The sequence below is a fragment of the Thamnophis sirtalis genome, unplaced genomic scaffold (genome assembly GCF_051295495.1).
Source record: "Thamnophis sirtalis isolate CommonGarterSnake01/CBP01778 unplaced genomic scaffold, rThaSir2_p1.2 scaffold_2, whole genome shotgun sequence".
Lineage (NCBI taxonomy): Eukaryota > Metazoa > Chordata > Lepidosauria > Squamata > Natricidae > Thamnophis > Thamnophis sirtalis.
In genome coordinates, this window is record NW_028261382.1 from 20,159,822 (window position 1) to 20,181,332 (window position 21,511).

At 42.0% G+C, this 21,511-nt stretch overlaps 1 protein-coding gene across 3 annotated transcripts in view; it reads right to left on the reverse strand.

The window, feature by feature from the left end:
• The window catches only part of FAM169B (Protein), a 57,148-nt gene that overhangs the window by 3,110 nt on the left and 32,527 nt on the right, over positions 1-21,511 (reverse strand). Inside the window, exons 6-8 of one of the 3 annotated variants that reach the window (XM_087704366.1) lie at positions 11,593-11,775; positions 7,547-7,675; positions 1,802-1,869 (exon numbers count right to left, since the gene is read on the reverse strand). In XM_087704366.1, the coding sequence (XP_087560492.1) occupies positions 1,802-1,869; positions 7,547-7,675; positions 11,593-11,775 (380 nt within the window). Of the gene's footprint in view, positions 1-1,801; positions 1,882-7,546; positions 7,676-11,592; positions 11,776-21,511 lie in introns of all 3 variants that reach the window. The other 2 variants (XM_087704365.1, XM_087704367.1) reach the window with 2 other exon arrangements.

Consider the following 21,511-nt stretch of genomic DNA (forward strand, 5'->3'; position numbering starts at 1 on the left):
TAGCAAAATTCTTTCTAGAAAGCCAAGGTCATCCTTTGTCTCTGCACCTGAATTGCCCAAAGCCTCAGCAAGATTCAACCTGGCCTCATGGGAGTCTGACAACCAATCAGAATACATTTCTTACGCAGGAACAGGAAGCTCCAAGTTATAAATCTATCTGTCAGGCCTGCAGCCATCTTTTCTTTTGGACCTCAGGCCTTCCACACTTTCTATTATTCTGCTTTGCATTTTCTATTGTGTGAAAATGGGAGCGGGGATTGTATGGAGTGAGATGATATGTAGCCATAACAAAATTCTTTCTAGAAAGCCAAGGTCATCCTTTCTTTTTGCACCTCTGCACCTGACCGGAATTGGATGGGTGGAACTGCCAGCATGGCAGTGGGAGGTTGGACCATGGGATGAACTAGCGGGTGTGGGGGCAAGATCTTGAACTGAGGAAAACCGGGAAGCTTTCAGATTCGGGTTTTCCCAGATGTGCCAACATAATAATAATTGGAACTTTGAGCAACACTTTGCCTTGGATTCTGATTTACTTTTGGATGCTATTTGGAACCCTGACACCAAATACATTTCTATGCCAAAGTTTGTGTATGTCTGAATGGAAACAGAGATAGATCCTATCCTACCTGGGCAGACATTTTACGCTTGCATGGAGTTTATGGAAATATTTTTATTTTACTTATTGATATATTCTTCTTTTAATGACCCCATAATCCCTTGCGGGGTGGAACCTGGGCAACTGAATGAAGCTGAGTGCTTACTGACTGGATGCCCTTCCTGTCAGCAGTACGGAGTTATATTCAGCAGATATGTTCTCATTGTGCCCAGAGAGAGAAATAGCTGCCTCTACCTAGGATTGAACTCACAGTCCCCTGACTGTGAGGCGAGAGCTCCACCGCATCACTCATTTTTTTTATTTATTGATATATCAAATGTATACACCTACTCATCTCAGTAAACAAGTGACTCTGAGTGGCATACAGCAAAGCTAAAAAAATTAATAAATTCCAATAATAATAATTATTTTTTTAAAAACCATTTAGAACTAGAAAAAAGCCAAGGCTAAGAAATAGAAATAGCATAAGAAAATCTGCCATGAAAGTGACACCAAAGATGCTTTGCAACTGACCAAGTCTAGCATTTAGTGAAAAGCAGAAAGCAAACATATTGTCAGCGTTCCAAGTATCATGCAGAATTAAATCAGAGTCCAAGGCAAAACGATCCTTAAAGTTCCAATTTAATAAGTCAGACACCTTAGAACATCTGTGGAAATCCCAATTCTGAAAACTTCTTGGGATTCCACCCAGTTGAAAGTTCATGATCTTATCCCCCCATCCATAAATCCATCACATGGTCCAATCTTCTTCGGCCACACTGGTATCTCCACCCAGCTGGTTCCGGTCAGGTGCAGAGGTGCAGAGACAAAAGATGACCTTGGACTTCTGGAAAAGAATGACAAGACATTCCACAATTCTACTCCTTTCTATTCCCCCCTCCCAACTACTACACTAATGAAACAGCATAATGAAATAATAGAAAGTGTGGCAGGCCAAAGATCCTAAAAGGAACATAACTACAGGCCTGACATATATATCATAACATTGGGTGGTGTTTAGAGAACCATGCCTAAAATCCATCTATGGTTCCTTGGTCTTGCTAAAAAGAGCAGTTTTAACTGCAACAGATATTTTCACCCAATCTTGACTAATCTAAGCAGCCAGGAGGCATCTGTTCATCATCCTTCCAACTCTGGTCCAATAGTCTGAAACAGATTACACAAATACCAATTTTATCAACTCACTGTATTTATCCGGCCTTCCTCGACTTCATCGTCTTGATCCTTTGGCATGGGAGAACTTCGATCAGCATCTGGAAGACACACTGTCAGAGTTTGTTGCAGCAATCACTTCCAGAAACCACACACAGGTAACTGATTCAGCAGGATTCATTAACTTCTCCTTATATATAATATAACACATGAAGTAAATATACAATACCAAAGGCAGGTTCTTCCAACGTGGTAGAGAGTACAAGCAAACACAGGCAGAGGAGAGAACAGTTTCAGTTTCACTTCAGAGCAGCAGACTAGTTTTGAGTACAGCACAGACTCAGAGTTATAGAGCTAAGCTACACCCTGGCTCCTAGCTGTCTCTTTGTTGCTCACATAGCAAATACTGTTTCTGTTCCAAACTGACCCAGTTGCTATGCCTTTTCATTGGCTGACTTTGTTGCCATGTCTCTGCCAAGTCATGAATTCTCATACTCTGACAGATATTCCTTGTCAGTAGCTCTGGGAAGGTACCTCGTAACTTTGAACAGTTGCTAAGAACTGTTCAGAATTACTGCTGTTCTCCTACCTGCTTAAGGCTTCAATCTTGGCCAAACTGCAACACTCACTGCAACAAGAAATCCAAATTCTAAATCAAGTCATTTAGGATCAGGGTGTCAACTCCCAGCATTGTCGTAGTGAGAGAAGGGGGGGGGAGTGCATTTCACGCATACTGTCAGCTGAAGTCGGATCTCAGATTACTGCAGCAGGCTTGGGAGGGGTGCAACTCATAGGGGAATGTGATTTATGACACAGACTGAGGGGAGGAAAGTAACAGGGGTATCAGCTATAAATCAAACAAAGTGTAGAGCTGACTCCGAAAATATCTTGCCTATGATGCTCCTAATAAATGACTAGTTTTGTATTGAAACTTGACTCGATACTCATGAATCAACTAGGGCATTTTTAGGAAATCTTACACAGCGTGGATAAAAATCAATGATTGAATCATTTTTAATCAATTTTTTTTACTAAAATGCTTTGGGAGTAAAAATCTATCTAAAGTTAGTTTTCTATTTAAGATACATTAATAATTTCATTTATTCAGCATGAAATGGAGCTTATTATGTAGCATGAGGCTGTATACTAGGCAAAAATACACACGTGTTTGGAAAAGATGATACAATATATTGACTTGAAACCTGAAATATTCCTGTTGGGGATTTTACCAGAAACTTATGGTAAAGAAAATGTATATCTGATTACCCATGTAATAACAGCAGCTGGCATTATATTTGCACAAAACTGGAAAAGGTGAAGAGATTCCTACAGAGGAGAATGTGATTAGAAAAATATTAGAATGTGCAGAAATGAACAGATTAAGAGCCAAGGTGGCGCAGTGGTTAAATGCAGCACTGCAGGCTACTGCTAGATCAGCAGGTCAGTGGTTCAAATCTCACCGGCTCAGGGTTGACTCAGCCTTCCATCCTTCCGAGGTGGGTAAAATGAGGACCCAGATTGTTGGGGGCAATATGCTGACTCTCTGTAAACCGCTTAGAGAGGCCTGAAAGGCCTATGAAGCGGTATATAAGTCTACTGCTATTGCTATTGCTATTAATACTGGCAATTAAAGAGAAAGAACAAACTAATCATCATACTACATGGGAATCATGTTATCGATGGTTAGAGAATAAATATAGGAATTAGAAGTAAAAGTAGTTGTGTAAAATATAGAAAATGTATTAATAGAGTCAACATAGTTAGGAGACTTAAATAAATCAAGAAGAGGATTTTTATAGTATTAGGCATTTAAGGTATCTGTACTAAGCTAGGAATACATTAAACATCACACAAAATATTTGTACCCAGATGACACACTGTTTAATGGAAGATGGATTGTTTATATTGAATTAAAATAAAAATTTCAGCAGGTCAGAGGAGGAGCCGCGGCGGGACAGAGATGACAGTTGCTCTTTAAAAATTATGATTTAAATCGAGTTGATTTATTTATTTTTCTAATATTTTTATTTACAAACATGTAAAATACGCACACACAAAACTTAAGACATACACCACATTTACACAATACAATATGAACAGGAGCTTCCTGTTCTTTATAATAGCAATTATCAATTGATACTGCTCACCTTATATTATTTCCCCTTCTATTATATTTCATTTGGATTTCACCATTCTTAACCCTCTTATTTTACTCATAACTATTATTTTTGAGTTTTGTTATATTCCTTCATTGATTCTTGTTTCTTTCCTCCATCCACCTATACCATTTATCCCATATCTGGTAGAATTCTGATTCTTCTTTTCCCTGGATTTCTTTAGTTAGTTTGTCCATTTCAGCACAATCCATAACCTTTCTTATTGTTTCATCTTCGCTTGGAATTAATTTGTTTTTCCATTTCTGGGCAAAGGCAACCCTTGTCGCTGTAATTAAATACTAGATTTCTTTTTTGTATCTTGCCGACATTATTCGTAATAAAAAAACTTCAGGTTATTGCCTCCAGCCAATTTTTGATCCTTTTCCAAAGAATTTTAGCCTCCTCACAGGTCCGCCATAAATGGTAATATGTTCCATCTATTGATTTGCATTTCCAACATTTTGGGGAGGTATTTGTTAAGATTTTAGCTAGCCTTGTTGGTGCCAGGTGCCATCTGTAAAACATTTTGTACTGGTTTTCCTTGTATGCAACTGATAGTGTCATTTTTAAGTTTGTTCCCCAAAATATTTCCCATTTGTCTAATTCAATATTATAGCCAAAGTTCTGCGCCCATTTCATCATTTGTTCTTTCACAATTTCCTCTTCCATTTTATACTTCAGGAGGAATTTATATATTCTCCCTATCATCTTTCTATCTGAGCTTTGAATAATTTTATGCAATTCGTGTGGTTCTGTTTCTAATCGAGCCTGTTTCACTAGTGATTGAAATCATCATTTAAATAGACTTGATTTAAATCAAATCCACCCTGTTTACGATTGCAAGCTGCAGATATTTCTCCTGGCCAGCTGTAGACATCTGCCACTAGATGACACTAGTGGTGCAAGATAATATCCTGCATTTACATTAAGGGGTGTGGGGTAAGGGGAAGGTTTTCAAACAGCATAAAGAATAGTGTTTCCATCCCATAATATGCAATCAGAACGGCTTGGGCATGGAGTTGTGGTTGCTCTGATCTCCTCCGAGATGCAAAGCAGCTCTCTTTTTGGTTTCTCTTGAGAAATTTTATGAAGTTTCAGCAAATGATAAATACTAAAAAAGCAGAAAGATAAGAGTTAGCAAGAGCAGATTTCTAGTTCCATGGAAGTATCCAACAAGATAAACTAACTATTGACTTGGCCAGCAGCAAGATATGGGTTTTATGTGTGCGTGTGTGGAACCAACTCCCCGTGGAGATTCGTACCCTCACCACCCTCCAGGCCTTCCGCATAGCCCTTAAAACCTGGCTGTTCCTACAGGCCTGGGGCTAAAGACTTGCAGCCCCACTTCGAATGGTATGATTGTTGTGTTTTTTAACTGTGTATGGTCTTTATATTTTGTAACTTTGTTTCTTTTTCCCCTCCCTTGAATTGTGAGCCGCCCTGAGTCCCTTTCAGGGAAAAGGGCAGCATACAAATAAAGTAAATTCAAATTCAAATTTTTAATCTCTTCCCTTGTATTATTGCTGTTGCTTTTTTTAATGGGTTTCTTGTTTCAACAGCAAATGATTTTGTCAGAAGGCAAAAAGGGAAATGGTAAAAGATTTAAAATAAAATAAATGCAGTCCAAAATGGGAAGAATCTAAGGCAGGGGTGGGACACTATGGCCCCCTTTGTAACCTGTGGACTTCAACTCCCAGAATTCCTGAGCGACTCATGTTTAGGAATTCTGGGAGTTGAAATCCAGAGGTCATCAAGGTGTCATAGTTGCTCACCTCTGATCTAAAGAAATCCCACAGGAGATCCACTCTGGGAAATCCACTGACTCTATAACAGATTAAAAACGGAATTATCTGAATATGTCAGAAAGATATCAGACTCAAAAGACAACCTGTGATTAATACATTTAATAAATTAATAAATTAATTTATAATTAATAGATTTAATACATTAATCACAGAGAGGTCCAGTTTGGTACAGTGATTAAAAACAGGTCTCAGTGTTCCAAGCAATAAAAGCATACCAAGCAAAACAACGAGGTAGATGAATTCCTCAAAGAATAGCTTTATTGGATATATCATATTGGCACAGATCTGGTGAAAAACGACTCTGAAGGTTCCCGCAGTTTTCGCCTAATTAAAAGTAAAAGTTTTCCCTCAACCCCAAACAATCAGTCACATGGTCCAATCAAGGCACTGTCTGATGGTGGTGACATCACTCCTCCTTCCTCCGCCCAAGAGAACGTCCTTGGTTCTCAACAGAAAGTATTTTATTTTGGCTACAAAAACTCCAACTATCTCTAATCCCCCCTCCCAATCCCTCGGCTCCATAGTGGCAGCACTGAGGCTCCAAAATGGCTTCAGCCAAGCCAGCTTCAGGGTTGACAGCAGGAGTTACATTTGCCAAGATTGACTCTAAAAACGAGCAATACCTTCGTCCAGGAACAAAGAGCATCTGTGAAGTTTGCAAGGGCAAGTAGACCTCGCAGCTACGACAGTGATGGAAAAAAGGAACTTTGCAAACAATCTTCACATTTAGGAGCTTCACAGGTCTGTAAAACCAAGGGAAGCTGAAGTCTGATCCAAAACACAGGTGCCGTTTCACATAGCAACTGTTCTGCTTAATAACCAAATGGCCATTCCCAACTGGGGTCACTCAACAGGAACTACATTTAAACTGATTCTTAGATAGATGTTTTACCCTTGGTGTTCTGACCTAGGCTTCCCAAGATCATGAAGCAGACTCCTTGTCCTGATAAAACCTCTTTTATTTAGTTTAAAGTGAATTCCTCTCTAGCAAAAACCTGGCCAATAGTCTTTCAAGAGATTTCACAACTACAGACCTTTATCAGGCTTGGAGAACTGCCAGGCCGATATCTTCCAAACGCCACTCTGTAGCAGATAATAGTTGGCAAGAAGTCAGGAAGAGATCTTCACCCTAATGAATTGAACTAATTGTCTTCTGCAAACTCCACTCCCCTTTCGCTCCTCTTTATTCCCTATGGAAGGGGCCATTCACCATCCACCTGTGGCTTTACTCCTGAGTCAACCCTTGTTCTTTAACTGTTCCCTTCTCCTGGCAGCTCTACACATGTGCATACTGGGAACAGGCTCCAGCTGTTCTTCTGCCCCACTGATCTCCGACTCCGAAGGCAGCTGATAACTGTCGGATGGCACTGACCCCATCTCTGCCTCTGACACAGAGCCCTCATTGGAGCCTTCCCCAGACTCCAGGACTGGCCCATGTTCCTCCCCAACCTCCTCACTATCAGAGTCTGCCACCAGCTCTACTGGCCACTGGCGGGCCACAACACTTGGGAAGGTAGTAAATGCAAGACTTGGTAGCTAAAGTTACTTTTTCATCACCATCATAACTGCAAGCAATCACTAAACAAGGTAGTCACTAAGTGAGGATTCTTCGATTCTCTTTTCTCCTTGCAAAAAGGACCAGAATCTGGTTAGTGAGACAGATATGCAGCTACAGTAGTGCAAAAACACATCTGCCAATTTCCTAAAAAGTGATTTATTGCTCAAATGCTCTCAAGGAGACCCTCTGCCGTTTTTATATTCAATTGTGAAGGATAGAAATGAACAGGTGTATCAAATATCACGGTTCTTCAACTCACTTTTTGGCAAGCTTTGTTCCAGCTGCATTTTTAGCCAGATGTTAACACGCTGGGTCCAGTCCCCAGGTGCTTCCACTTCCCACAGCCGAGACTGCTCCTTTGGGTAGGTCTCCAAGAACTTTTGACAAACTAAATAGGGAAGACAAAGAACAGGAAAAGTAATGATGTACTGTCATACCTCGGTATTCGACTGTTTCAAAACTCATCAATTTCGGTATCTGAAGCATTTCGAAGCAGAAATCTCGTCCCGGCGCTCGTCTTTCTCCTCGTAGTTGGTATACAAGGAAGAAGACAGCTGCCTTGTGAATCACTATTTCTTTGAGCTGCAGTAAAGTAAGTCACATGGTTTTCTCAGTACCAGCCGGTTTTGGTTTTCATTGCGTTTTCCAGAACTAATTATTTAAAACTATGTAACGCCACCAACAATGCTGCTGCCCTACAAAGAAACCTCAACTATGTGTCAGAATGGCCAGATAATTGGCAACTCCAAATCTCAACCAACAAACGCTCTGTCCTACACATTGGCAATAAAAACCAGACCACCAAATACAAGTTGGGTGGAAACGACCTCGTAGACGACACTCACTCTGTCACGGACCTTGGAGTACTCATCTCAAATGATCTAAGTGCCAGAGCTCCCTGTAAGAGCATTGCCAAGAAGGCATTAAGAGTTGTTAACCTAATTTTGCGAAGCTTCTTCTCTGGCAACATAGTACTGCTAACTAGGGCATACAAAACCTTTGCCAGACCAATTCTCGAATGCAGCTCGTCTGCCTGGAATCCACACTGTCTATCGGACATTAATATGATTGAGCGGGTCCAGAGTTATTTCATGAGACTAGTACTCTACTCCTCTGCTCACGATAGAATCCCTTATGCTACCAGGCTCAAAATTTTGGCCTTGGACAATCTGGAACTGCGCCGCCTGTGGTCGGACCTAAGTGTAGTACACAAAATTGTCCGCTACAATCAGTGGTGGGATTCAGCGGGTTCACACCAGTTCGGGAGAACCGGTTGTTATCTTTCTGGGCAGTTTGGTGAACTGGTTGTTGGAAGAAATCATTAGGGCAGAGAACCTGTTGTTAAATTATTTAAATTCCACCACTGGCTACAATGTCCTACCTGTCAATGACTACTTCAGCTTCAACCACAATAATACATGGACAAATGATACAAACTCAAGGTAAACCGCTCCAAACTTGATTGCAGAAAATGCAACTTCAGCAACAGAGTGGTCAACGCCTGGAATGCTCTACCTGACTCCATTATTACATCCTCAAACCCCCACAGCTTCAGCCTTAAACTGTCCACGGTGGACCTCATCCCATTACTAAGAGGTCTGTAAGGGGGCGTGCATAAGCGCATCAGGTCCGCTTATGCACGCCCCCTTACAGACCTCTTAGGAATGGGGTGAGATCCACAGAAGACGGGGGGGGGGCTCCAGGGTCCCTTCCAATTGTGTCGTTCTGTTCTTCTTCTTGCTGTGAACTCGCTATGTTCCAACAATCGTTTAGGAGAAAAGAGCGGGAAGAAACTATCATTTTCTGGCTAGAACTGACCCTTTAGCACCACAACTTGCTTGTTTTATTTCACTTTATTTAATATCTGAGCCTGTGAAGCAGCCTTAAGAATGTGATCTGATGAATGTCAGCCTGGGACATCTAAGCATTCCTGCAGAACATTTACCAACTACATTTGGAAGCAGTGAAAACTCCTGTCTGGAAGCTTTGATTTATGGCTTCCGGTCAACCCTCAGTTTTTCTTCACGCAGCATCTGGGCCTCCCCTTTTCTTAAAAAAGAGAAAAGGAAAAAGGCATTTATCGGAGTAGACGCTGCACAGCTGTTTATAAGGAGAAGAGCTTCCAACAGCATGACTAATGTCAGAGATTATTCTAACAAAAATAAGTTAAGAAAGATTGCATTGGCTTAATTGAAGACAGCACTGGAAATTTCATGCTTTTAGGAATGAACACCATCTTCATTATTGATCGGCGCACTCAAAATGTAGACCTCGACTTAGAACCAGTCACTTAGCAACCATTTGAAGTTACTATGGTCCCCCGAAAGGGATTAATTCTGAAGTTCTGGATGCCAGGGACATACACACACACACAGACACACACACACCATGGTCAAGTGACCACATTTCAGACACTCAGCAACCAGCCAAAATGTATAGCTGTTTTGCAACATTCCGCATTGATGACATCTTGGCATGGTGGTTAGAATGCAGTATTGCAAGCTAATTCTGCTGACTGTCAGAAGTTCGATTCTGACTGGCTCAAGGTTGTCTCAGCCTTCCATCCTTCCCAGGTAGGTAAAATGAGGACCCAGATGGTTGGGGGCAAATAGGCTGACTCTGAAAAACCACTTAGAGAGGGCTGTAAAGCACTATTGCATTCTATTCTATTGCATTCTATTCTATATTCTATTCTGTTCTGTTCTCTGTTCTGCTCTGCTCTGTTCTATTATTCTATTCTATATTCTGCTCTGCTCTGCTCTGTTCTATTCTATTTTCTATTCTGCTTTCTATTCTATTTTCTATTCTATTCTGTATTCTACTCTGCTCTGTTCTATTCTGTTCTGTATTCTGCTCTGCTCTGCTCTGTTCTATTCTATTCTATTTTCTATTCTATTCTGCATTCTATTCTGTTCTGTTCTCTGTTCTGTTCTGCTCTGTTCTATTATGCTATTCTATTCTATATTCTGCTCTGCTCTGCTCTGTTCTATTCTATTCTATTTTCTATTCTGCTTTCTATTCTATTTTCTATTCTATTCTGTATTCTGCTCTGCTCTGTTCTATTCTATTTTCTATTCTATTCTGTATTCTGTTCTGCTCTGTTCTATTCTATTCTATTTTCTATTCTATTCTGTATTCTGTTCTGCTCCGTTCTATTCTATTCTATTTTCTATTCTATTTTCTATTCTTTCATTAGTCTATTCATTCATAAATCTATTCTAGTCTATTGCATGGTATCATAGGGGTTAGAATGCAGTATTGCAGGTTAATTCTGCTGACTGCCAGCAGTTCAATTCTCACCTGCTCAAGGCTGACTCAGCCTTCCATCCTTCCCAGGTGGGTAAAATGAGGACCCAGATTGTTGCGGACAATATGCTGACTCTGTAAACCGCTTAGAGAGGGCTGTAAAGCATTGTGAAGCGGTATATAGTGTAGGTGCTACTACTATTTGTGTTGTTTTTGCCAAAAGCTGTTTTTTTTTACTTTTGGTTTTCTGCAAAAATACTCTTTGGGTAACGAACAATGGGCATTCTCATTACGGTCGTAATTGGAGGATTCCCCATCCTCCAATTCTTGGAGTCCACGCTCTGCAATAAATGGCATATCAAGGTTAAGAATTCTTAGCCATCCCAAAAGGTAACTGACTGCTTACAAAAGCACTAGAATATAAGATCATAGGGCTGGAAGGGATCTTGGAGGTCTTCTAGTCCAACCCCTTGCTCAAGGCAGGACACCTTAAATGTGTCTCTAAACCAATGTTTCTCAAACTCTGACAACTTGAAGCTATGAGGATTTCAACACCTTTTCAAGTTGCCACTTTTGAGAATCATAATGTCAGAGTTCCATGTAATACACCCTGAAGCTGACCCATGAAAAGTAAGTTTTTCCAGGTTTTCCATTAATTTCCATTAATTCTATGCTGTAAAAGTACGATGGGGGGGGAGAGGGGGACACCAGTTAAGTTTGAATATGGGACTTGAAGCTAAATATTGCATTGTGGGATGCTCCTCTTTAAGGTGTATGCAAACCAGCAATGTTAGCTTGTTTGCTCCAAAACACAGTGATTTTTGTCCCTAAATTTTGGTGGATCTTCAGAGACAGCAAACAGGATTTGGGAATGGCCTAGGAGGCTGGTATGCTGCCCACAGAGGCTTACTCTGGCAAAATGCTATCTCTGTTGATTTCTTTCCCAGCCCTTCCTCAAAATGCCAAATATTTATCTTGGGGCTGTTTGCTATGATTCTTGCCTGCCGTGGATTTGTAATCTTTAAAATCTTCTCCTTTTCTTGAACCCTCAAACTTTACCTTTCTCCATTTCAGCCGAGATAGGATAGCTGAGTCCCAAGGCATCCTCCGAGGGGAAAGACTGACAAAAATCCTGGAGCATCTGCATCCCGAGTCCTCGTCTTCTAAACTTCTTTCGTACGAACATGGTGTCCAAAACTGGGAGCATGTAACATTGGCTGGTGTGTTCTCCACACAAATTTCCTGCAGGCGGAGGACAAAACAACTCAGAAAAGGAACTTGTGAACAATGTCTTCCTCCACAAATCTCCTTCTCACCGCTGAAATCCATGGCCTGCCTTTGGGGACTGCCTCCTTTGTTCTTCAAGAGATGTTTTGGGTCATCTCTTGCCTGATCCAAAGTTCTGGAGAACTTCAAAGGATTTCCCCTCCACGGAGAACAAGAACCAATGGATGGAAGCTTGGCAGAGGATGATCAAAATGTGAAATAAGGTAAAGGTAAAGGTTCCCCTCGCACATATGTGCTAGCCGTTCCCGACTCTAGGGGGCGGTGCTCATCTCCGTTTCAAAGCCGAAGAGCCAGCGCTGTCCAAAGTTGTCTCCGTGGTCATGTGGCCGGCATGACTCAACACTGAAATTGCACGGAACGCTGTTTCTTTCCCACCAAAGGTGGTTCCTATTTTTTCTACTTGCATTTTTAACGTGCTTTCGAACTGCTAGGTTGGCAGAAGCTGGGACAAGTAACGGGAGCTCACTTCACTATGCGGCGCTAGGGATTCGAACTGCCGACCTTTCTGGTTGACAAGCTCAGCATCTTAGCCACTGAGCCACCACGTCCCTAAAATGTGAAATATGGAGGCATAAATTAGACCTATTAAGCAGTGGAAGAGACTATATCTTGCTTCTATTTATTTATCCATCCAAATCCAGTTAGTCTTGACTTCTGACAAATCTTTGGACAACCCCATATTAGTTTTTCGCCAATTTCCAGAAGTGCTTTGTCCTTGCCTTCTTCCTAGGGCTGAGAGAGAGTGACCGGCCTAAAGCAGGACAAGAAGCCATTTTTTCTGGCTCCTCATCCAACACTTCAACTACTAACCCAAAGTAATTCTTTTTTGAGAATTTTTTTTATTGTTTTAGTGAAACAGAAATAAAAATAAGAAAAAAAATCATCTTTCGTTACATCTTGTTGAAAGCGTATCGTTTGGTTACAAATATATTCCGTGCGTTTATTCCACAGTCCTTACATATACTTCATTCAAATCATGTTGGACATTTTAAATCAAGAAAGAAAAAGTTATATATTTTACTATCTCTGTATCCTAATTCTCATTTAGTTATCATTGTATAAACATGTTTTTATCTAGAATCATTTATATTAGAAGACACAACCAGCTACTGGCGTTCATTTGCAATTTCAATAAATCTCCAATACCCTTACACCTTTAAGACATGTTCTAAAATTAATTCGGTTAAGTAGGATATCTGAGCGTTCCCCGCCCCCTGTAACACACCTGTATGTATCATTAAATATTGTTCATTAACATTTCATTGTTATTATTGTAGTTAACTAAAGGTTATTTACTAATTATCGCACCTCTCGTCTCCAGACCCACACAATATTATAACTTTATAACCATCTTTAAACAATGATTTATTAATAAGATTTATATGACTTTTCCCTCAATCCCAAATTAGTTAATTACGGGCTAAGAAAATAAACATTAGACATCTAAGACAATCTAAGAAATATTAACATTTCTACTTGACATATACACCCAGAATGTATATTAGTATTTCTATGGTCTGGTTATTTATCCTAACTAGTGTTATTATTTCTCTATTAGTATCATAGTAAATTTATGTTAATGGATAAACATTCAGTGGTAATTTAAAACAGTGTAAAACGTACTATAATCTCTACTTAATAATCAGTCAAAAATTAACTAGCTTTTTCCCATCAATTGGCATTATTAAACAGTATCTTTCCAGTAACAAAATAGCCTTTCATCTCTCACCAGTTGTTGTGCCAATTCTATATCCAAAACCTTTCCAGGGTTTAAGACTTCTCTCCGCACATTGAACGATCTCTCATGTAGTTTTGTTGCCCTTGAGTTGTTATTAATGTAAGCTTAACTTTCGTTGTCAGGTTTGTTTCTGAATAGATTTGTCTTATTACCTCCATCTTTTTCGCTCTTTCTTTTTCTCCTACATCTTGAAGTTTGGGGTGGAACACCAAATTGTCAAAGTCACTTTTCCAGCTTCCCTTCTTTCCACTTTCACTCACGTTTACTCCATTTATAACAGTGTTTCTCAACCTTGTCAACTTGAAGATGTCTGGACTTCAACTCCCAGAATTCCCCAGCCAGCATTCGCTGGCTGGGGAATTCTGAGAGTTGAAGTCCAGACATCTTCAAGTTGACAAGGTTGAGAAACACTGATTTATAAGTTCATCTAAGTTCTTATCTTTGTTTTCTGTATTCCCATTCACTTCCTTAATTTCTGGGGCTATAACCCCGTCATCTTTTTCTGTAATATCCCATAGTCTGTCCCATTTCTTGTAGAATCTCTCAAATCCTTCTGAGATATTTTGAAGTCCAGCCAAAATGTTTTGAATTAACAAGTTTTCTTCATCTGAGTATTGCTCCATTTTTTAGAATTAGAAATAATATAGGGAAAGAGCAAGAAGAAAAGAGAAATTTGGTACAATCTGCCACTCTAGCCTATCACAGATTTTGAAGAGTATATCTATTTTTATTTTAGACGAATGTTCTTTTATGGTTTTCAAAGAAGAAGAGTTCTAAAGTTTTTCTTTCCTTTTCCAATTCTTGTCAAAGTATTTTCCACACACCAGTATTTGTAACCTTGAGTCTTATCAGGTTTGAAGGAGACGTTCCAAGTCCTTTTGTTGCACAGTCTCAGTCAATATAGTCAGATAAGGGTGGACAAAGAAAATACTGTCACAGCAGCAAAAGAAAAAAGAGCTTCAGATTTGGGCTTTCAAGTGGCAGATTCAATTCTTTTAAAATTTCTTTCCTTAAGTATCTCCAATATAATATTGCAACAAGTAGTAGAAGAAATTTGTTGAAGTAAAAAGAGTTTTAATTTAAGCCAAAAAAGTTAAAGTAAAGAAAAATAAGGAAAAAAGAGATCCCTTCACCTCAAGTGGAAAAAACAGGAGCGTTGCAGTCACTCAATCCACAAAAGATTACAAGCAAGAGCAAAAAACTTTCTAAGACAGTCCAATGGGGATTAAGTACGCCGCTTGGTTCTTGCTTAATGAACTAATTAAGCTTAAGAAAAGAGTTTCTTAGGGCAATCTTCTAAAAGAAAAAAAAACCCTCACCAGTAGAAACACTTTCATTCTCTCTTCCATGAAGTCATCTCCAACAATGTCAGCCGGGGGGGGGGGGGGGGCTGCCTGTTTGCCGCCGGTTGGAAGCACTCCCCTTTGGTCGATCAGGGGCTTTGCAATATCCCTGCGACCAGCAAGGTCTTGTCTTCCCAGTCACTGTCTCTTCGGGATGGTTTAGGTCCTGCCGGACCGTCCAGGGGCAAAAGTATCATCGGCGGATTCAGACAGCCGAATCCAACAATGAATCGTTGCGACGTTGGCTCCTCCCACTCAGTAATTCTTGATGTATCACTTTAGGTCTGTGTTTCTCAACCTCAATATAGGTAGTCCTTGACATACAACCATCATTGAGCCTAAAATTTCTATTGTTAAGCGAGACATTTGTTAAGTGAGTTCTGCTCTGTTTTACGACCCTTCCTGCCACCATTGCTAAGTGAATCACTGTGGTTGTTAAAGTTAGTAACTCGGTTGTTAATCAGACTTCCCCATTGATTTTGCTTGTCAGAAGGTCACAAAAGGGGATCACTTAACCCCAGGACTCTGTATCTGTCATAAATATGAATCAGTTGCCAGGGGTCTGAATTCTGATCACGTGATCATGGGGATGCTGCAAAGGTTGTAACTGTGAAAAACAGTCGTAAGTTATTTTTTTCAGTGCTGTTATAACTTTGAATGGTCACTAAATGAATTGTTGTAAACCAAGGACTACCCGTAACCTTAAGAGGCATGGCCCAGAATTCCTCATGCTGCATGCTGGCTGAGGGATTCTGGGAGTTGAAGTCCACACATCTTAAAGTTGCTGAAGTTGGAGTAACCCTGCTGTACATTTAAACAATAGAGTTAAAAGACGAAGAGCAGCAAATGCAAGCATTATTACTGCTGTTCCTCTTTTAGCTGCATGGTTTAACTTATTAAAAGGAACTAATTGTTTTAAACTGCTGTAGATGTTCAAACAAAGGTTGGAGAGTCATTTGCCTTGGATGATATCAGGATTCTTCCTCCAGGCAGGGTGTTGGAGTAGAAGATGTTAAGTATTTCATAAAGAATCACATAGCTTGGAAGGGACCTTGAAGGTCTTCTAGTCTACCCCCTGCTGAAGGCAGGAAACCTTATACTATACCATTTCCACTGCAGGATGTTGCATAAATCCTTTCCATTCCCCACCAGCTAGAACCGAAGAAGCTTCTTGGAGGAAAAGTGAACATCTTCAAAAATAGAACAGACTGAAATAGGAATAGAAATAGGAATAAGGGTAGACTATCAGAGTTGGAAGGGACCTTGCAGGTCTTCTAGTCCAACCCCCTGCTTAGGCAGGAAACCCTACACCACATCAGACAAATGGTTATCCAACATCTTCTTAAAAACTTCCAGTGTTCGATCATCTACAACTTCTGGAGGCAACTTGTTCCACTGAATAATTGTTCTAACTGTCAGGAAATTTCTCCTTAGTTCTAAATTCAATTTCAATCCACAACCACTTACAATTTTTTCTTCTCCTCATTATGGAATCCTATTTTCAGGCTTCATGCAAAGCATGGAAAACAAGATGCATCTGTATCAGTAATCCACTTATTAATATATATCCAACTCCAAAAATACAATTTGACTTCCCTCCCTCCAACCATGTTTTGGAAGAAACTGCCCCACAAAGACCCACACAACTAATCTCCCACAATGTGTGACCTTTCCAACCTGCTCACTCTCCTTTAGCTACTTTAACAAATAACAGAGTTGGAAGGGACCTTATAGGTCATCTAGTCCAACCCTCCTCCCAAGCAGGAGACCCTACACAATTTCTGACAGATGGCAGTCCAGTCTCTTCTTGAAAGCCTCCAGGGATGAAGCTCCCACAACCTCCGAAGGCAACTTCTGTTCCATGGGTTGATTGTTCTCACTGCCAAAAAGTTCTCTTTATTTCCAGGTTGAATCTCTCCTTGTTCAGTTTCCATCCATTGCTCCTTGTCTGGTCTTCGGGTGCTTTGGGAGATCTTTTCTTCTCTGTGGCAGCTCCTCAAATATTGGAAGACTTCTATCATGTCTCCCCTGGTCGTTTCTCTTCACTAGACTAGCCAGGCCCAGTTCCTGCAACCGTTCTTCCTATGTTTTAGCCTCCAGTCCCTAATCATCCTGGTTGCTCTTCTCTGTACTCTTTCCAGAATCTCAACATCTTTTTATAGTGTGGTTATTATGTTATTATGGTTATCAGTTATTATGGCCTTTTCAGCTCTTTGCTGGGTTTGATGCCTCCTGAGAAACCAAGAAGAATCACAAAATAATCTTTCAGAGCCCGTGAAGAGTTGGTGAATTACCAGAGGATGGGAAAAGAAGATGACCTGATTCCAATCTACCCCCCCCCCCCAAAAAGGAAGGGGAGGGGGGGGAAGAAGTGGATCCAGCAAACTACAGACCAATCAGCCTGACATCAATACCTGGGAAGATCCTGGAAAAGATAACCAAGCAGCTCATCGAGCATCTGGAAACCAACACGACAATGAATAGATGCCAGCATGGGTTCGTCAAAAGCAGATCAACCTTATTGCCTGCTTTGATAAAGTGGCTGAATTAGTCAATAAGGTAAATGCTGTGGAAATTTCCTGACAGAGGACAATTAATCCTTGGCATGGCTTGCTTTCAGAAGTTGTGGGTGCTCCATCACTGGAGGTTTTCAAGAAGAGATCGGACAACTATTTGTCCAGAGTGGTAGGGGGTCTCTTGTTTGAGCAGGCGGTTGAACTAGAAGACCTCCAAGGTCCCTTCTAACCCTATTGTTCTATTTTCTAACAAGGGTCCCCAGCCTGCGGGCTGCAGCCCACTACCGGGGCAGCAGGCTAATCGCCACTGGACCGCATGAGTGGTTAGCCGGTATGCGCATGTACAGCCGAGGGTGTTGTCGCGGGTGCTCGTGGCCCCCCTCCCATGGGCATCACCATGAACATTAGGGGTGCTTTGCTCATGCGCTTGCCCCTCCCATAAAATCATCTCCCCTTTCCCCCCTCCCTCTGCTCCGGGCTGCCAACCCAGAAAAGTTGGGGGACTCTGTTCTAAGATGTCAATGAACTCCTTGAATTACAAGGTCTGCGCAACTGGCTAAAAGCAGCTCTTGTTTGAGTCCTGAGTCCTGAGGTCCAGGGGAAGCAAGCTCTCCTTCCCTTCCCTGATCTCATCAACAGATTATCGGGCTTACTCACAGCCTCGTTCACTGCCCAAGCATGAAAAGTATGTGTTTGCGATTACGTTCACAAGGCAGCTCGGTTCTTCCACTCTGCAGGAATTTCACAGCATAAGGTCCCCACTTTGGGTGGGTCTCATTGCTGCCCCGTTACTCATAGGGCCTGAACATATGGACGGAGCTAAGAAAAGCATAAGGTCTCCCATGAGTCAAGAAACCCAACGCAAGTTGGACTGGCTGGCAGTCCAAGAGAAATGTCACACTCTGGCCATGGGATACCCTTCATGGGGGGGAGCTGGCAGAGTCTGCACACGAGGTCCACCATGGCCTTAAAAGGGGATTGTGTGCTTTCTGTAGCCCCATTCCACACTGACTCTGTCATCGTCAACACAACCAGCCTTTTAGCATCTCAACCATTCACTTATCAGAACAACAGAGTTGGGAGGGACCTTGGAGGTCTTCTAGTCCAACCCCCTGCTCAAGCAGGAGATCCTATACCAGGGATGTCAAACTCAAGGCCCGGGGGCCGGACGCGGCCCGCAGGGTGCTTAGATCTGGACCGCCCTGCTGCCCTGGAAACAGCGAAGGACCAGCCTGTAGTGCCCCTGCCAGCGAAAACAGCTCACGAAATCTCCATGCAGCACTCCTGAGCTTCGTTTTCTCTAACAGAGGGTTGCAGGAGGCAATCTCAGCCGAAAACAGAATTCGGGAGCCAATTTTCGCTGGCAAAGAGCTCCAGCCACCACAGGTGCCCCCGACACAAGTGATGTTGTGCTGGCCACGACCCCCCCAGCCCCTCCCCCCAAGGTCAAGCACAACCCTGATGCGACCCTCAATGAAATGGAGTTTGACACCCCTGCTCTATACCATTGCAGAGAAATGGCTGGCCAATCTCTTTTTGAAAGCCTCCAGTGATGTTCTTGCCCCAACAAAGCAGCAACCACCACCGAATTCCCAGGTTGGTGAGTGAAAAGGACACTACAGAGAGTGAAATATGGAGTCGTGGAAGAATGACACTTTATCACAAACAACTGAGATACACAAATCAGGAAGACAAAGATCTAACAAAACTAAATGGACCTGCGCAGAAGATAACAGTCTTTTGGATATCTTAGACTGCAACTTCGAGTCACACCCACCAGATGAAAATAGAAATACAAGGAAGAATAGGCAGGGAATGTATTTGGCAAAACAAGAAAAATGTTAAAAGGCCTCATGGAAAGTAAAATATGGGACTAACCATTACAATTATCCCAGCATCAGAGCGCAAAAGGGGGGGGGGAAGGTGGATTGTGGTCACATGACTTCCCACTCAGTAATTGCTTCGCTTAGCAACAAAGTTGCCAGTCTCAACTGTCGTCACTAAACAAGGGCCACCTTAAATGCATAAGTGTTAGTCTCCCACTGTGATTCTTCCAAGCATATTTCTCTATTGTTCCACACCTACAGACAGAATCTTGCCAAACTAAAGCATGCAACCACCTCCATAAAGTCTACACTCTGGGAACTTTTAGGGAGAAGCTGTCCTCACCCTTTTTCTCTCACACCAACTATCTGAGCTGAGTTGTCTCTTACTCCTCTGCAATGCAACCTTCTGGAAATTGGGACTTAATTCCCTCACATCAGGTGTCACCTCTAGCATAGCAATAGCACTTAGATTTATATACAGTTTACATAATGCTTTACAGCCCTCTCTAAGCGGTTTACAGACTCAGCCTCTTGCCCCCAACAATCTGGGTCCTCAACTGACCGACCTCAGAGGGATGGAAGGCTGAGTCAACCCTGAGCCCCATCAGGATCGAACTCCTGGAGTGAGCAGTGAGTTAGCCCTGCAGTACTGCATTCTAACTACTGTGCCACTACGGCTCTCTACCTCGAAGATGCAGAAATTTGAACCACCACTAGATGGCACACAAGAGTTCCTTTTCTGTATCTTTTGCCATCCACCCATTCGCTACCAATATATGGCAGATAAAAGTGAGGTGGGGGGGCAGGATCCCAGCTACTAACCACATATTGAAAAACTCCAGAACTCGTTGATTTGGGATTCTCCCTTCTTTGGGGACCAGAATGGAGAAAAGCAATGATTAATGTCAATCTTCTTTCACTCTCTCGAAACATAATGGAAGGCTGGTGACCCCTGTGCTAAGGGGTCACCAACCTTTCGGACCTCAGGGACCACTAAATTCATAATTTTAAATCCCGCAGACCACTAACATGATTTTTTTAAAAATAAATAAATAATATTTAGTGCACTATAAAAAATGCAAATAATTTTTCTGCAGACCCCCAAAATTTTCTCATGGACCACCACTCCCCACCAGGGCTGGAAGCTAAACCATACCATGAAGAGTTGCAGGAACTGGGTATGTCTAGTCTAGTCCAATGAAGAGAAGGTTTAAGGGTGACGTGATGGCAGTCTTCCAATATTTAAGGGGCTTCAATATTTGACCTCCAAAGCACCTGAGGTCGAAACAAGGAGCAACAGATGGAAACTTATCAAAGAGAGAACCAACCTAGAACTAAAGAAGAATTACCTGACAATAAGAACAATTAATCAGTGGAACGGCTTGCCTCTTGAAGTAGTGTGTGTTCCATCAGTGTGTTGTGGCCCGCCAGTAGAGCTGGTGGCAGACTCCGACAGTGAGGAGGTTGGGAAGGAACATGGGCCACTCCTGGAGTCTGGAAAAGGCTCCGATGAGGGCTCTGTGTTGGAGGCAGAGAGGGGGCCAGGGCCATCCGACAGTTATCAGCTGCCTTCGGAGTCGGAGATCAGTGGGGTAGAAGAACAGCTGGAGCCTGTTCCTGATGTGCGCATGTGCAGGGCTCCCAGGAAAAGGGAAGAGCTAAGAACCAAGGGTCAGCTCTGGAGTAAAGCCACAGGTGGATGATGAATGGCACCTCCCATAAGGAATAAAGAGGAAAGAGGAGGGGAGTTTGCAGGAGACAATTAGTTCAATTCATTAGAGTGAAGATCTGTTCCTGGTTTCTTGCCAAGTATGGTCTGCCAGAGTGGCGTTTGGAAGATATCGGCCTGGCCGCTCTCCAAGCCTGATAAAGCTCTGTAGTTGTGAAATCTCTTGAAAGATTGTTGGCCGAGACTTTGCTGGAGAGGAATTCCCTTTAGTCTAAATAAAAGGGGTTTTATCGGGACAAGGAGTCGGCTTCATGATCTTGGGAAGCCTAGGTCAGAACACAGTGGAAGTTTTGGACAAGAGATTGGACACCCATTTGTCTGGGATAGCCTAAGTCCACCTGCCTTGGCCAGGAGTTTGAACCAGAAGACCTCTAAGGTCCCTTCCAACCTTACGATTCTATGTTTTCAGGGAAGTCCTGATGTTCCTGATGTGCGCATGTGCAGGGCTCCCAGGAAAAGGGAAGAGCTAAGAACCAAGGGTCAGCTCTGGAGTAAAGCCACAGGTGGATCCTGAACATCAGGATCTTTCTTTAAGATGC